The sequence below is a fragment of the Phalaenopsis equestris genome, unplaced genomic scaffold (assembly GCF_001263595.1).
Source record: "Phalaenopsis equestris unplaced genomic scaffold, ASM126359v1 Scaffold000331, whole genome shotgun sequence".
Taxonomy (NCBI): domain Eukaryota; kingdom Viridiplantae; phylum Streptophyta; class Magnoliopsida; order Asparagales; family Orchidaceae; genus Phalaenopsis; species Phalaenopsis equestris.
In genome coordinates, this window is record NW_018164773.1 from 138,749 (window position 1) to 155,710 (window position 16,962).

General features: G+C 33.0%; 1 protein-coding gene across 1 annotated transcript; it reads left to right on the forward strand.

The window, feature by feature from the left end:
* The first annotated feature begins 522 nt into the window (after positions 1-522).
* LOC110025791 (transmembrane protein 230-like) lies at positions 523-1,315 on the forward strand. Its single transcript, XM_020726447.1, has 2 exons — positions 523-916; positions 1,006-1,315. The coding sequence occupies exons 1-2, from the start codon at positions 727-729 to the stop codon at positions 1,125-1,127; spliced, it is 312 nt and encodes a 103-aa protein (XP_020582106.1). The 5' UTR covers positions 523-726; the 3' UTR covers positions 1,128-1,315.
* The last annotated feature ends 15,647 nt before the right edge of the window (positions 1,316-16,962 follow it).

Consider the following 16,962-nt stretch of genomic DNA (forward strand, 5'->3'; position numbering starts at 1 on the left):
TGTAAAAGTGTAATAATGAATCATAAATTCATTGTAACATTCCAATTAAGTGAGTGGCAACTTGTAATTTACTTGACATCCCCTGTGACTTATAAATAGGGGGTCATTTCCATAGGAAATACTAACAAATATATTCCTAGAGAATTAATATTATTTGTCACTTATTCTCTCACTCGCCTTCCTTTACCTTCACTTATTCATCTCATCTGAAACGTGTGATGAATGTACATCCAGATAATCATCCAACTGAGCTATCGTACAATCCACAACGACAACACCATATCCAAAACCACAATAATCTTCCCTATGATGCAACTCCCAAGTGCCTTGAAGAGGTCGTCTATCATGCTCAAGAGGCCCCAAAGCTTGAATTGCGCTTAAGCCTTCTATAACAGTACCAATAAATAAATTAATAGCCTTCGGGTATATTGGAAATGATTCGGGATAATTACCAGTTTTATTCATTTAGTAATAGAAAAAGAACTAATAAATTACGGCAATAAGGAATAAATGAGGGCGGGGACAGTAGTTAGCAATTAAGCTAACCAAAACCAAAACTTGACCTCCACTTCTTCCTTCATCCGAAAGGCCGGAAGTGTGCACCCCAGACTTTTACCATTTCCCTATAACTTTTCGTCGCCGCAGCCTGCAGACGAGGAAGAAAACTCTCCCTTCTCTTCTCCTAACGCTCTCCTTCTCTCTCTCGGCTAAGCTCCAACGTCGACCATGGCGTACGTTGACCACGCCTTCTCGATCTCTGACGAGGATATCATGATGGAGACGTCGTACGTGGTTCAAAACCGGCCACCGGTGAAGGAGATAGCACTGGCCGTCTCTCTCCTTGTGTTCGGCGTCCTTGGAATTGTCATCGGCATAGTTATGGCTTACAATCGCGCCGGCGGAGATCGTGCCCACGGTAACTGCAGAGCGATTACTCCGCATATCTAGCTCTTTATGATTTCAACCATCTGATTGTTACCTGAATTATTTCCTTAACGAAATTAGGGATTTTCTTTGCGATCTTGGGGTCGGTGCTCTTCTTGCCGGGCTTCTACTACACGCGCGTTGCCTACTACGCGTACAAGGGGTACAAGGGGTTCTCCTTCGCAAACATTCCGGCTGTGTGAAGAATGGTTTGAGCTAAGCCTATGTACAGATATTTTAACCGATTTACATCTCTCTCTTTGTCCCTTTCTAGTTCTCGAGCTCCGTTTCTTTACGGGCTCTTTCTGTTAGTATTGCAGTTGTAACTTTGAATGAATGATATACTATGTATATTTGGTTGGCTACGTCCTAATAAGATTTCTTCTACTTATATTGACTGCTTAAAATTTCTCAGCATTAGCTTTTTTCTGCTTGTTTTTGTACGGCAGCATTAAACCTGTCTCATCGATGTGGCCATCCAACCATCTAATTTCAGCTTTTTGTTGTATTTCTGGGTTGCTTTATGCATAGTTTTCTTCATCTGAGAAACCATTTTAAGCATACTTCCTAGGTGCTGTCTGGCAAAAGATGAGATTTAAGTTATTATGATATAGTAAATCCCGCAAATCCGGATTTACTAAATTCTGAATGGGTTAAATCCTGAAAACAATTAAGCTTTATTGTTTATGCTGGGAATATCCTTAAAAATGATCTGCCACAAATTGATAGACAGTTGATTGCTTTCTAGTTTTTCCTTGTTTTATTTGAAATGGTAAGTAAAATATTTAGCTTGTTTGCAATGGGAAATGGACTATGTTTCTTGGCTTCAACTGCAAACATGTGCGGACAGGAAAGCGTTTTTTCTGTAAATAAACCATGATCAGGTCACCAGCTTTCAAGTCCTTGAAACGTCCTTTTTTAATAGCTTGTTTATAGTTGTGATCACCTTGTGAAAAGTTGTCTTTAGCATTTTGGAGCATGGAACTGAAACATGTGATAAAATTAGCAGCTATTTTGTTGTTCCTTTTGGATAAAACAACAAGATCAACAATTGGTTCTTGGTGTATACAACGCTGAAAGCAGATCTACTAGCAGACTTGTTTTTAATGGAATTGTATGTGAATTCTACTTAGCTGAGTCTGGTTAAACACCTAATCATGCTGATGAGAGTTTGATTCACTACTTTGGTTTGTCTATCTGTTTGGGCATGATAGGCTAAAATCATTCGGAGTTCATTGTGTATCTTTTCCACAACTCACGCCAAAAATAACCCCTTAATTTAACATCTCTGTATAACGTAAAGCTTCTAGGTAATCCATGAAGTCGGTGATCCCGTTAAAATTAAGAGCATCAAATATCTTCTATTCTTCATACAAGCAATGAAATGTGATGGTTTTGAAAAATGATCTGTGACAACCATGGCAACCATGACATAATTGAAACCCCTTTTGGTCATAGGAAAGCCGAGGTTGAAGTCTAGGCTTATGTCTTCCTAGATGGTTTTGGTAATAGGTAGCGGCAAATAAAGTTCATTATTTTATGCATTTCCTTTGTAGGTTTGGCAATGACACATCTCTCTATAAATTGGCATACATCCTGAAGGAGTTTTGGCCAAATGAATTGATCTGCATGCTGAGATATGGTTTTATCTCAGTGGGTGTGTGCTGCTAAGCCACCCGAATGCATATCCTTAATCAAATGTATAATAAGAGAAGTATCAGGTATGTATAATTTATTAACTTTGAAGAGAACTTTATGTAAGAGAATAATCAACAATTGGGGAAATTGTTGACCAATTCTTCCAAGAGTTGGCAAAATATGCATAATCTTCATGTTGTCCCTTCAAACGTCCATTTTCATGATGGTGTCTGTAGAGCAATTAATAAGTTGGCTTGCCGACTGAGAGCATCCGCTGCCTTTTTAGACTTTTGAGCTTTATGTTTTGAGCACAAAACTGAATATTTTGGAATATAAAAAAAAAAAAAAAAAAAAAAAAAAAAACACCGAATATGCATTCTATTAAGTGGATCGTTGCATACTAAATATTGTTCCTAAGGTTTAAGGGCCTTTACTACTGCATACAATAGTTGCTCATATGTTGGCCATGTATGTCGGGCCCCACTCAATTTTTCATTGAAAAACTCATTGAGTTCATCTTGTTATTATGGGACAACACCAATCCCAATTGCTAAAGCATCAACCTCAACCAAAAATGATTTTTAAAAATCTGGAATAGCTAATATTGGCGTTTCAAAGAGAGCTGATTTGATTTTTTTAAAGCTTGCTTGCTGTTTAGATGTCCAAGTGAAGGTCTTACCTTTCAGACAATCACTGATGAGTGACATTACGATGCTGAAACCTCTTATGAATCCATGGTAGAACTTGGATGGTCTGAACTTCTATAAGTATGGTAGGAATGAGCCACGTCTCAACTTTGCTCGGATTGGTCTGAGTGCAGTGAGAGCTCACAGTGTAGCCAAGAAAATGTACACTTGCGACTGCAAATTTGCACTTGGTTGAGGTATAAATTCTGCTCTCGTACTTTCTTTAAGAGTAATGTTAAGAAAATGTACAATTGCTACTGCAAATTCAGACTTGGATAAGTTGAGGTATAATTTCTGCTCTTGTAATTTATTAAGGAATAGTGTCAAGTCCTTTAAATGCACATCTAATGAGGTTCTATACACCAAAATTTCGTCAACGTATACTCACAGAACTTTCCAAGAAACTATTTTAATATATCATTCATTAGCCTCATTCAGGTACTTGGTGCATTGCATAAATCGGCATCGGCATTCATACAAACTTTCTCTAGTTTTAGAAGTTACTTTTCACTCGTCTCCTGGACCTATGAGAATCTGGTGGGTATCTACTTTGTAAGTCCAGCTTTGAAAAAATTCGAGACTACAGTAATTTGTCCTAAAAATCTTGTAGCCGTGGCTTGGGAAATCTAAACTTTGTGGTAATCTTGTTAATAGCTCGGCTATCAATAGACATACACCACTATTGATCTTTTTTTGGATTAATGCTAGCACAACACATGGACTCAAATTAGGTAGAATAAACTATTTTTTTATTAGCTTGTCTATCATATCTTGTAAAACTAGATGTTCCTTTGGGATGAGCCTGCAATGTGGTAGGTTGGGTAAGTTTGACCCTAGTGAAAGATCTATTTGATGTTGGCTATTCCTCGCATGTGGCAGCTGATCCAACAACTTATTTGGAGTCAAATTTTGGTATTTTTCTAGCAAATTCTAAATGTTGGTAGGAATTTCTTGAGCAAAGTGGTGAGTTTATGAAATGAGAAGAGCATGCGTCCTAGTTTCAGTATTGTAGTCCTGCAGCAATTGAATTTCAGAAACTGAGAGGAAGGTTGTTGATTCAGGATTTGATTCCTTTGGATCATAGCCTTAATTTTTTAATCTTCCAGTCTAACACACATTTTCTATGCTGTCATACCAACGTCCCTTGTAGAATTTCTACAGCCGACCAAGGATGATATGACAAACATCCATATCAATAAACATAGCAAAGCACCTCACAACAATATTGTTTTTCAATGTAGAACGAAACCTAACACATCTCGGTTATTGGTATTTCAACTTCTTCCTTAACCCAACTAACTTAATTGGTCGATGGTATTTTGTGGTTGTGAACTGTAGGACTTTGACAACTTTCAAAGAGACGATATTTTTAGCGTAATCACTGCCTAGAAGAAGCTCAGAGCTTCTCTCTGATAGTGCATATAATCCGTAAAATGGAATGTCTCTGTCCCGGGATTTTTGCTAGGAGCAAGTGACACTTTCTGAAATACATGAAATGATGTCGTCTTCGTCACCCTGCCAATGTTTTAAAAGACGAGGGTGTTGGGAGGGGCTTTTTAGTTGTTACGGGGCAAGGCGCTAGCCGCTAGGCGTTTGGCGTAAGCCCCACAATTGTACAGCACATTGTATTGACCTAATGTTGGAAGATATTGGAAAGTTGAAACTCATGAAAGCACATTTGCAAAAACAAAACAAGCAGTTAAATTCATTTACGAGCACAAATAGGTTCTTGACTTGATGGGATCATTTATAAAGGAGAGGGAACTTGTCTTTCCAGCCATCACACGGTTTGTGCTTGCATATTTGACTCTTTAAAGCATTTACAAGCAAAAACAAACCACTTTAGATAATGTTCTCATCATAAACTTTGTGTTTTAGTCAATGAGCTAAAAAGACAGAAGATATAAAAGCTCGAGCTGTTATTTTATTTGATCCATATTTTTGGGGTCAACTTGATTGCTGTATCAAAAATGTTGTGCCTCTAGTAAATGTTCTAAGAGAGGTTGACTTCAAAAAAAAAACAAAAAACCAACCATAGGTTATATTTATGAATTAATGAACTCAGCAAAAGAAAAAAATGCTTTTAATTATGGGCATAATGAAAAAAATTATGGACCTATTTCAAGGAAAATTGATGCAAGATGGGAAATCCAACTTTCTAAACCACAACATGTTATTATTTAAATATTCAATTCCACTTTGAAGATAATTTTTCTATTGATGAAGAGGTGAAACAAGGGTTAATTGTTTGTATGGAAAGAATGATGGATTATGAAGATCACCTTAGAGCATACATTCAACTAGACTTGTACAATAACTTAAGAAGAGACTTTGGAAGTAGAATTACTATGGACTCAAGAAAGTTAAGATCTCTTTTCGATTGGTGGAAAAACGTCTGAGTAAATGAATTTTGCTATTGAAATTCTTAGCCTTATTTGTAGATTATCAAGTTGTGAAAGAAATTGGAGCACATTTGAATTAGTAATAACTTTTTATTTCTTAAAATTAATATTATTTGTTTTCATAATCACCTTTTAAAAATAATATTTTTCACCTTAGATTCATACTATAAAAAAAATAGGTTGGAGCAAAAGAAGTTGAATGCTCTGATATATATAAGATATATAACTAGATTGAGGGAGAGAAGTATAAGAAGAAAACAAGACTTCAATCTAATATTGATAAATGACATTGACTCTGATGATGAGTGGATTGCTGAGAAAAAAGATTTAGTGCTTCCATAGGAATCTTCTCAGATGATGAAGGAGAGCAAGTATACAATGTTTATGTAATCAGAAATGTGCCCACAACTAAAGCAAATGAAGAATCACAAAATATTACATAAGGAAGACATGATATTTTTATAACATGTTCCCAGAGAAAAAGAAAGTTGAATAAAAGAACAAGTTTCATATTTACATTTAATTATCATTTATATAATTATGCATTTTTATAGAAAAAAGATCATAAATATTTACGAATTTCATTTTATTTATTTTTACAATTTAAGCAACAATGATAAAAAGAAATAAATTGTGAATGCATCTGAGATTGAACATGATGATGACTTTAATGAAGTGGACAGTATATGCAGACAATATGAAGGACCTAGTTGTGATTTGGACACAAATATTGGTAAAAAAAAAAGAATTTGAAGAATGAATAACATTAAAAGATTGAGATCAATTGCGGATAAGTTTTTTTTTTTGCTCAAATATCTATACTTATTTATATATGTTTCTACTTTTTGTAGTGCGTTTTTATTAATATCTTGAAGATTCTAATCCTAGAAGGTTTGTTTTAAACTTGAATGAGTATAAGTTCTTTTAATGTCTCTTAATAATTTTAATATTAAGCACAACTAGTTTATTCTTTCTATCTCTTAATATTTATATCCTTATTTTTTTTTATATAAGGATCAAAATTCTAGCCCAATTTTTAGCACTCATGCATCCCTTTTGCTTTGGCATTTGAACTAATCGGATCAACCAGATTCCTGCTTTACCCTTCAATTGGCATGCGACATACCCTTCAATTGGCATGTGACATACCCTTCAATTAGCATAAGACATACTTCACTTGTTTGTGCGGTGGTATGTCCATGAACTCAAAAAATATTTTATCGCTTGCTCCTAATTTAAGTAATCTTCAATATGGAAGTGTCCATCAAAATACGATCTATTTAATTTTACCTTAAATTCGCCATGAGGCCGACTCTCAAAGTTTCCTCGATTTAGGGGGATTAAACCAAGTTTCTATTTCTTTGTCAGAATATATTTCTATGAATTCAACTCTTCAGTGGGGGTTTCGTTATTCAAATTTGATGGATTCAGTCAGTGGAGGTTTCGTTATTCAAATTTGATGGATTGAGTTGGATCGATCTATAGGGGTTTCATTAGTTCACAATTCAACATGGCAGGAGCTCTTGTTGATGTTATGGTTGCAATGTTCGCAGGTGTGATTGTTTCATCGCCTTTGATGACTTGGAGTTTGCACCTTATCCCAACCGCAAATTGTAAATTGGTGGAATATTTATCAAGCAACTCTAAGGTTTCGTTATTCAAATTTGATGGATTGAGTTGGATCGATCTATAGGGGTTTCATTAGTTCACAATTCAACATGGCAGGAGCTCTTGTTGATGTTATGGTTGCAATGTTCGCAGGTGGGAGGGTTTCATCGCCTTTGATGACTTGGAGTTTGCACCTTATCCCAACCGCAAATTGTAAATTGGTGGAATATTTATCAAGCAACTCTAATTTTTGGTTGAGGGAAGATGACACCTCTCATAGGTTTTCCCAATCGCGAACTTCATCGTCGATTGGCCGCGAACTTCATCGTCGATTTGCCGTTTATCAGAGTTAGCCATAGCCTTGATACCAAAAATTTTGCAGCCTAGGCCTAACAACAAGAAAAGTAGATGAAATGGAAAAGATAAAGCCAAACAAAATAATTTATGTTTTGATATCCTGAAGGAAAGCAAATAAACAATGACGTCCATTACACTGTTAACTATCTATTTATATATATCAATAACCTCTAATATGTACTTATATTAATAAAATAAAACTGTTATATTAATTATAAACTAATACTAATATGGAAAAATTTGCTATGGCTTAATATAGTGTGATGCAACCATAGGGTCCAACCCCTACACCGCATTATACAAGCTCTAATTGAGTCAAACCATGACTTGTGGAAAATACAAATTCATTTGCAGCCCTATTCTTTAATTCAGATAGATAGTTTAAAATGACTTAATATCTGTTTATAGCCCTAAACATATGTTCAGATAGATAGCTCAAAATAACTTGATATACTTATTTGTAGAAAGTCGCTCTATCCTCTTATCTTATTTTACTTCTTACTTTTTTTCTTGTCTATGGTTTAGTTAATTAGGATTTTGTATTTATTAAGAGGCCGTTTGGTTTGCTAGAATGAAATGCATTATAATGAAAATGTAGTGTAATTAACCACTTGGGAGCTATTTGATTTGGTGTAAAATAAATACAAAATTATATATTTTTTTGTGTTTGATTTGAAGAAAATATAATTAACATAGAACATAGTCTGTGGTGGTGACAGAGGCAACTGGCAATGGGGAGTGGCTGATAATGATGGTAAGGAGTGGGTGATAGCTGAGGAGCAATTGATAATGGAAAGGTGGATGTATATGGTGGGCTTTGAAAATCGGTGGGGTTCGGCGGGTGACTAGTTGTGCTTGTTAGCAGCTGATGTATAGTGGAAAGTGGCAGACGCAACAACGACTAACGATTGTTACTATTCTAGCCAGTGATGGGCGGCTGACAAAGGACGGTAATGGCAATGACGTCGGGCTGTGGTAGGTGGCGAAGTGCGGCGGAGGAGATGCAAAGGATTGGTAACATGACAATGGCAGCGAGTGGGCTGTAGAATACGGTGTATATGGAAATCAACCAAATCCAACAAATTTAGGATACACTGGATTTGATTCACTAAAATCGTATATTACATTCTTTTATCATCCAACCGAACACCAAATTTTTAAAAATGCTAAATTTGGTTTACTCTATACCAGAAATTCAGTAAACCGAATAGCCTCTAAATCAATATAAAATCCGGTGCCTATATTTGATTCCTGGCATTGTTCGGATATTTGCATCCATAAGTGCATTAATTGACAAGCAGATGTCCACATTGCATGCAAAGGAAACACTATTTTAAGTATGCTTAAAGTAAACATAAAGTTAAATATCCACATAACAATTTTAAGTTTCAAGCTCGGACTGAGGTTGATTTTATAGGAGGGTCTCTCTATGTTTATTGTAACATTTTTTGTTGAGACAAAAAAAAGTAGCAAATTCGTTGCATGATAAGTCCGTGCATGCTTGGTTGTATATTTGTTGGGATCGTAACGTTCATATTAGATCAATCACGAGTTTTGATGAAGTGTTAGATTTCAAAGTGCTCTAAAAAATTAAATTACTAAATAAACTCTAAACCACACCAATTTACATTTGAAATGACTTCATTTTGTCAATACCGACAACACCCAATTCCCCCAAATTTGAATGTTTTGGGGCTTAAATTGATTGCTTTGGAGGAATTAGTCTGAACGAATTTTGCCGATCAGTTTGGACCTCTTATCTCCTCTTTGTTTGACAGGAGGACGTGCATGCGAAGTTCCCAAATGGTGTCAATTGCCACTACTGCTCCACTGGCTGGCCAAGGAGGTAGTGAATTGGCCCCACAACGTCATTTTCTTACAAGTAGAACTGTGCCCTAAAGGTGAGGGGATGATTTTTTTCATTCACCTTCCTTGTCTACTCATTTATGGCGTTATATGATGTATGCCACTCTATCATCAAGTCATTTTTTTTCTCCTCCTAAGATAGGGACTATCTTGACTACCTTTAGCAGCACATCATCTTAAGGTTATTTAATAATTCATGGCGTTATATGATGTATGCCACTCTATCTTCAAGTCATTAATTTTCTCCTCCTAAGATAGGGACTATCTTAACTATCTTTAGCAGCACATCATCTTAAGGTTATTTAATTCTCTCCTCATTTCATGGTGAGTTATCATCTGCTTCCAAGAGAGATTCTCCTTATCACCTTCAATTTTCCTTCTAGTTTGTGCACTCATCATCTTCTTCTATGAGAGTTCCCAATTGCTTCCAAAAACCCCTTCCTTTTTCTTTTTCCCAAAAAAAAAAAGAGACCATTTTAACCATTGTGCAATGCACTACAATGCCTTTAAATACTCTCTACCATTGGAAGGAATGGTGACCACCACATTTTATGCCGCCCTCATGATCATTGCAACAGCACCGGCCCCACCTTGCATGATGGAAAATTCGAGAACTTCATTTATTGAGAATTCCAAATAAAAATCTTCCGGCAAAGTTAAAACCCACCACTTGCAATGATCTGTCGTCCAACAATTCTCCAACATGCTGCTGTTGAACTAGATGCACAGTATTATTGTTGTCAAAATCTATATGCATCCATTCATTGTCTATCATTGCCTACTGAAATCATCAATCTCCTGTTCATCGAATCTCACATTTATACTCATAAATTTTTATATATAAAAATTGATAAAGTCAATTCGATTTAGAAAGTTCAATTTTAAGAAACAGAACTAATATAAAAGTGACATATTTTAACAATTAAATATTTTTTGCAGTTTTAGGCGAGCCTACGTCAAATTGGTTTCTGCCAAAATAAAACTTCTTGAATGGTTGGATTATTGATCTTATAAAGTTGATTGCTCTGTTTTGTTATTTGCATGACAACTATACTTTGAGTTTATTATATTTAAATCAATTTATCTTAAAATGATTTAATTTTAAAATTTATTTCAGTAAGGTAATTATGATTTAAATATGGTTTCTCATTTTGTTATTGATTGCATGCATTTAAAAGAAAAGGAAATAAATAGAAAGTTCTATTTATTAGTATTAGCTTCTTAAATTTGATTGTATTTATTTTCACATCTTTGCTTAAATGTTTAGGGATTCACTTAAACATTGTTTGTGTGTGTGTGCTTTAAGTATACGACTTTTGTGCAAGGATTATAAGAAATGTAGATCCGAATCAATTGAGGAGGAATAAGTTGTGATTTGATTTATGATTTTATTGTTCATTACTAATAGTTGTTTTGTAAGAAAACCGGAGGATATTCAACATAGAAAAATAAAATTTTGGATTTTACACTCACTCTTCATGTCAAATGTTTTGATATTATTCTTTGATTGACATTACTTGGGATTGACGACTGATTTCTTGGTTCACATATATACCTCACTTATTGACTAGACATATTAGGAAAACAATATAGACCATAGTCTAAGAGTTTAGTACGAGCAATGGTTGAGCATTTAACTCATCACACTAAACACTTCACTTGTCAGCCTCTAACTTTTTGTTGGGCCTATCATGTCATATATAGTGTGTCTTCATATGGTCAGATTCTCTTAATATAAATTCACTCATTTTACACTCAACAGATGCATCTAGTTATTTTATGGTGTTTATCTCTTACCTCCACTAATGTCTGACCGACCCTTTCTATTTAAAAACATGACTAAGCGGTTAGGGGGTATTCTTGACCTAGGTAGGCTATAAGTTCAGGTTTCTATCTTTTTTATCATGTTGGGAAGATAGATTGGGCATACTTGGTCACATGCAGCCAAATTGTAAATCACATTTTTGACAATTTCTCCACCATATAGACATGATGTGTGGGTCTGCTTCAGTTAATCAAATGAATCTATAATTCTAATTCATTAAATCTTCTTTATTTCTCCCTTATCATATTGATGAGTTTTCTTGATTCATTCTCTACCATTTGGTTCTCTAATATATTAAGAAGATTTTTTTTTTTTTTGATATCTTTCTGACATTGTATGGAGGAGAGTTGTCATCTCTTTTGATATTCCTCATTCGATATTGAGGGTAATTGTTTTGGATCTAGCCATTAAGTTGAATTATCTTTTGTTCTCTCTTCGGACCTTATTAAAGAGAGCTATATTTACTTATTTCTCTCACCCTTTATTGAAGCGAATGATTTTTGTGGCCTTCTCAATCTCTATTAAGGAAAACCTTTTTGGAGACCTCTTCTCAAATTATATTTCAAAGGATTTGTCATTTTTTTTTATTTTCACTACATATTAAGGAAATTTCTTGTTGGGCTCTTCCTCACACCATATTGAGGAAAGTCTATACTTTTGAGTTTTCCTCCAAACTATATTTAGGGAAATTTTCTCTTGACTTCTCGCACTATACTGAAAGTGGTTATGTCTTGATTTTCCTCACAAGGGAAATCATCTTTCGTTTTTTCCTCACATTATATTGAGAAAAATTATCTCTTAGACTCTTCCTTACACATTATAATGAGTAAAATCATTTCTGATTTTTCCTTATACCATATTGAGGAAAATCAACTTCTAAATTATTCACATTATATTGTGGAGAGTTCATATCTCTAGTCTTTTCTCATCTTATATTGAAGAAAATCATTTCTTGGTTTCTCTTCACACTATATTGAAGAGAATCTTCTATCTTTTATATCTTGTCACCCTACATTGGGAGATATTTCATGCATATTTATTATATATGATTAAACTTTAAGTGTCAATCTCATACTTATCTTTTTTTTTCGTCTAACCTTAGAGCCTTAGGTAGCTGTCACCCTTGGCATGCACTATCAGACACAAAGCTATGACCTACTTTGAGCTTTTTCATTATGTGGGAGTGGAGTGTATGTTCTGTTTGACAATTTAGGATTAGATCCACACCCTTTGTTTGTGAGTTTTTCTTGGATGAAGTTACTCATGACCGCTAAGAAGGAGTCTTTGGTCACTCATTTGACTAAGCAGACTAAGGGCACATTTAAACTGCTAAAATATAACCATGAGATCTTGATCAACGTCATCATATTCTGTGATAGGTTATTCCTTCATTTGATATCATTTTAGTGTCTTTGAACCCATCATCTTTCGACTCTCGTGTTTCATAAATCTCCATTCTTTATTAAGTCTTGTAAGACCCATTTTGATTTTTATTGAATCAATCCAAATCGTAATCAACTTATCAGCAGAAGCATTGATTCCTTAATAAAGAGTTTTATTGGGCATGCCTAAGATGTAATTAATCTTAAGAGCTTACTCCTTTTGGAAACCTCGACCCCCATAATTAAAATAAATCTCATTTGAAGTTATATTCCTTACAGGACAAATCTCTAGGATATATAAAATTCAATATTTTTCATTGATTCTCACTTAGCAATAGAGTTGATTGATTTAAATATAATCGTTAGTCTACTATAACGTGTCCTTGGACACCCATATTTTTCTTGGCTCTTTTAGACATGGGCAAGAAAATATCTCTAACTTGACTGATATGTATATACATATACATATACATATATGTATATACATATACATATACATATATGTATATACATATACATATACATATATGTATATACATATACATATACATATATGTATATACATATACATATACATATATGTATATACATATACATATACATATATGTATATACATATACATATACATATATGTATATACATATACATATACATATATGTATATACATATACATATACATATATGTATATACATATACATATACATATATGTATATACATATACATATACATATATGTATATACATATACATATACATATATGTATATACATATACATATACATATATGTATATACATATACATATACATATATGTATATACATATACATATACATATATGTATATACATATACATATACATATATGTATATACATATACATATACATATATGTATATACATATACATATACATATATGTATATACATATACATATACATATATGTATATACATATACATATACATATATGTATATACATATACATATACATATATGTATATACATATACATATACATATATGTATATACATATACATATACATATATGTATATACATATACATATACATATATGTATATACATATACATATACATATATGTATATACATATACATATACATATATGTATATGTAGATATACATATATGTATATGTATATATACATATATGTATATGTATATATATATATATACATATGTATATATATATATATATATATATATATATATATATATTGTGTGTTTTTTAATCTATATTATAAAATTATGTGCAAGGATTATAAGAAATGTAAAATTGAGTCAATGTTGGTGAAATAAGATGTTATTTGGTTCATGATTTTATTGTATATAGTTATCGGTTGTTTTGTAGGGAATTCTAGGATAGCCAACATCAAAAAATAAAGTTTAGGGTCTTACACTCACGTTCTCTTCATATTGATTATTATCATGTAATCCTTTGATTGGCATTACTTGGGACTGATGACTAGGCTTTTGTATTCACTCATATTTCTCGCCCATTCGTTAGGTACATTTGGAAAACAAAACAGACCCTAGTTTAGAAGTAAATTAGGAGCAGTGATCGAGTATTTGAGCTCATCACACTGGATGCTTTAGTGATGTTTATTATAATTTCAGAAATACATTGTACGGCACGTCATGAAGAAATACATTTAAAATCATTAGTGGATCTGTTCGAGATGTTGTTAAGAAATTTTAAGGGTTGTTGGAATAGTGTTGGAAGGTCTAGGGTTGGTGTGGAAGGTTAAGGAAAAGTTTGTTTAGTTCAGAGTAAATGGATAAATTTTTGTTTGAATTTTATCGCAATTATTGAACAAGCTTTCATTGATGTAAAATGGTGATGACTTCTTTGTTAGAGCTTAGGGATGTTAGCTAATTAATGGGGGTAATTTTAGGCATATTGGAGTCGTGGTTATAAAGTATTTCTTTTGTGGATTGATCACAAAGGGGTTATGGATCAGTTCTTGTGAGTTTAGAAGTGAGTTAAGGTTTTGAGAAGATGGAAACACAGGCCAAGAAACAAAATAAATCGATATTGTCAGTATTCACAAACCTTAATTGTGATAGATTCACAAATCATTGTAGAAGCTTGTAGCACCAACTCCTTGTATACATAATTTTTTGTTAAAGCTCAACTATTCATTGAATCATTGGTTGTATAAATTGTTCATGAGGTTTTGTAAAAAATATGGCAAATCCATAAGAAATATACCAAAATTTCTCCTTTAAAGTTTATGTAGAGCCTGTAATGATGACATCTCGCAATGTTTTCCAATATTTAGAAAATATAATGTCATTCTAATTTGAATTAATTAGATTAAGTATTTTGTCGCTTTTATTGAATCCTTAATTTGAGTTGATTTGTATGGTTCCAAAATAGATTTTTTTTTATATTCCCTTGAAATACTATGCATACATCCCTTTATAATTTAACATGATGATAAACTGAATGAATAAAAATGAGAATAAATGTTAGATTTTTTTACCATGGATTTGATGATAGTATAAATTATCCTCCACTTGATTTACTTCACAAAGTTAAAAAAAGTATAGTGTAGTAAGTGTAAACTTACCCGCATCTATGTCGGCGGAGTATCTATAGATCTTAAGTGCATCTAGTGGTGCAATATCTTTAGTTGGGGGCAGTTTGGAATCGCTTTTAAGTTATTGTGTTTTTTTTTTTATGCAAGAAAATATAATTACCCGAATTACCCACCTATCTCTACCAACTCTTCGGTCATTGCTCGAAAAAATATTACGTCAGGACTCCGAACATAGATCTACGTATTTCACCACCATTATTTGTAGAAAATGAAGTATTATTAGAATATTCTCTCGCGTTACTTAATTTGGGGTTGTGTTATTCCAATAATAACATAGTGAAAAATGAAATAACACGGGGAATATGTCTAATAACATAGCTCCAAATCAAGTAACGCGGGTGAATATTCTAATAACACCGCAAAGTAATCGAATAACATTACATAATACTCGAATAATACTTCATTTTTTACAAATAACGCTGATGGAATTCCTGTAACACAACGGGATATTCCAATAACACAACTACTATTGGAATCTGAATGTACCTCTACGTTCAGAGTCCTGATGCAATATGCGCTCCCATTGCCCCGGCTTCCACTTGTCAGCGTCCTCTCAATTATTTTTATTTTTTTTATCTTTATTTGGAAATATTTACATTCATCCCACTCAATTCTTTTGTATTTACATATCTAAATATTAAATTTCATTTTATTCTTTATTTTAAAAAAAAAAACATAAAACAAAAAGTGTTTCCAAATAGCCCTTTAGAAAATTGATAAATTTAGTAATCTTGAAGTAAACCAAAATCTTCTATAGTAGGATAGTTTGTCAATTCCAATTCTTGATAAATCATTCATATTGAAAAACATTATATACCAAAAAATTAGTAAATCTGAGGATCAAACTTATTATAATGTGTTTGGCAGACTCTTCTACTTGTAGGGAATTTTGTGTAAGAAAACACTATCATTTTTATTATATTCTTAAGATAAGTAAATATTTTTAATAATGTTGCACTACTTATGTCAACTTGTTATAATACATGTGAATATTCAATTATGTAGATTCAAGTTTGTTTGGAAATATATATATATATTTTCCAAAAAATTTGATAGTTGTTTTCTTACAGTTACCACGCTTTGACAGATTATGTTAAAAAAACAACCTCCCACCACAAAAATTTCCAGAAAACAATGAGAAATGAAGTTTCCCAAATTGAGTCATGGCGACTATCTCAAATACAAAGTTGGCAAACGTTGTCTCAAACCTTCTTGAAGTACTAGGAAAAATTAGAATCATATAATAAATCATGACCCGTGTTAATTAAATTAGGAGGACTTAAGAACAAAGACTCGGTGTTAGAATTCATATTAGGATGCTCAACTGTGTTGAAATGGAGATTTACGAGTAATATCTAAGTTAGATTGTATGTCAAATAAGGTTAGTGGTTCTTCATTGAACCCTTTAATATGCACGAAAAAATAAGGTAAGGTGGCGATTTGAGATTTTAACATACATGTGTATTTCAAAGAGAATTATGTGAGGCATTTTATGGAGAGAATCACATGAAATGTGTTCTTAAGTTTTGAAATGTCAAGCTATGAGTTAGAAGTCATATCAGATATATTTAACTTAGAAGGCGGTGATGAATTATTTAAAAAAAAAAAAAAACCATCCTTTTATAAGGCATAACTTTAGAAAAATATTTATT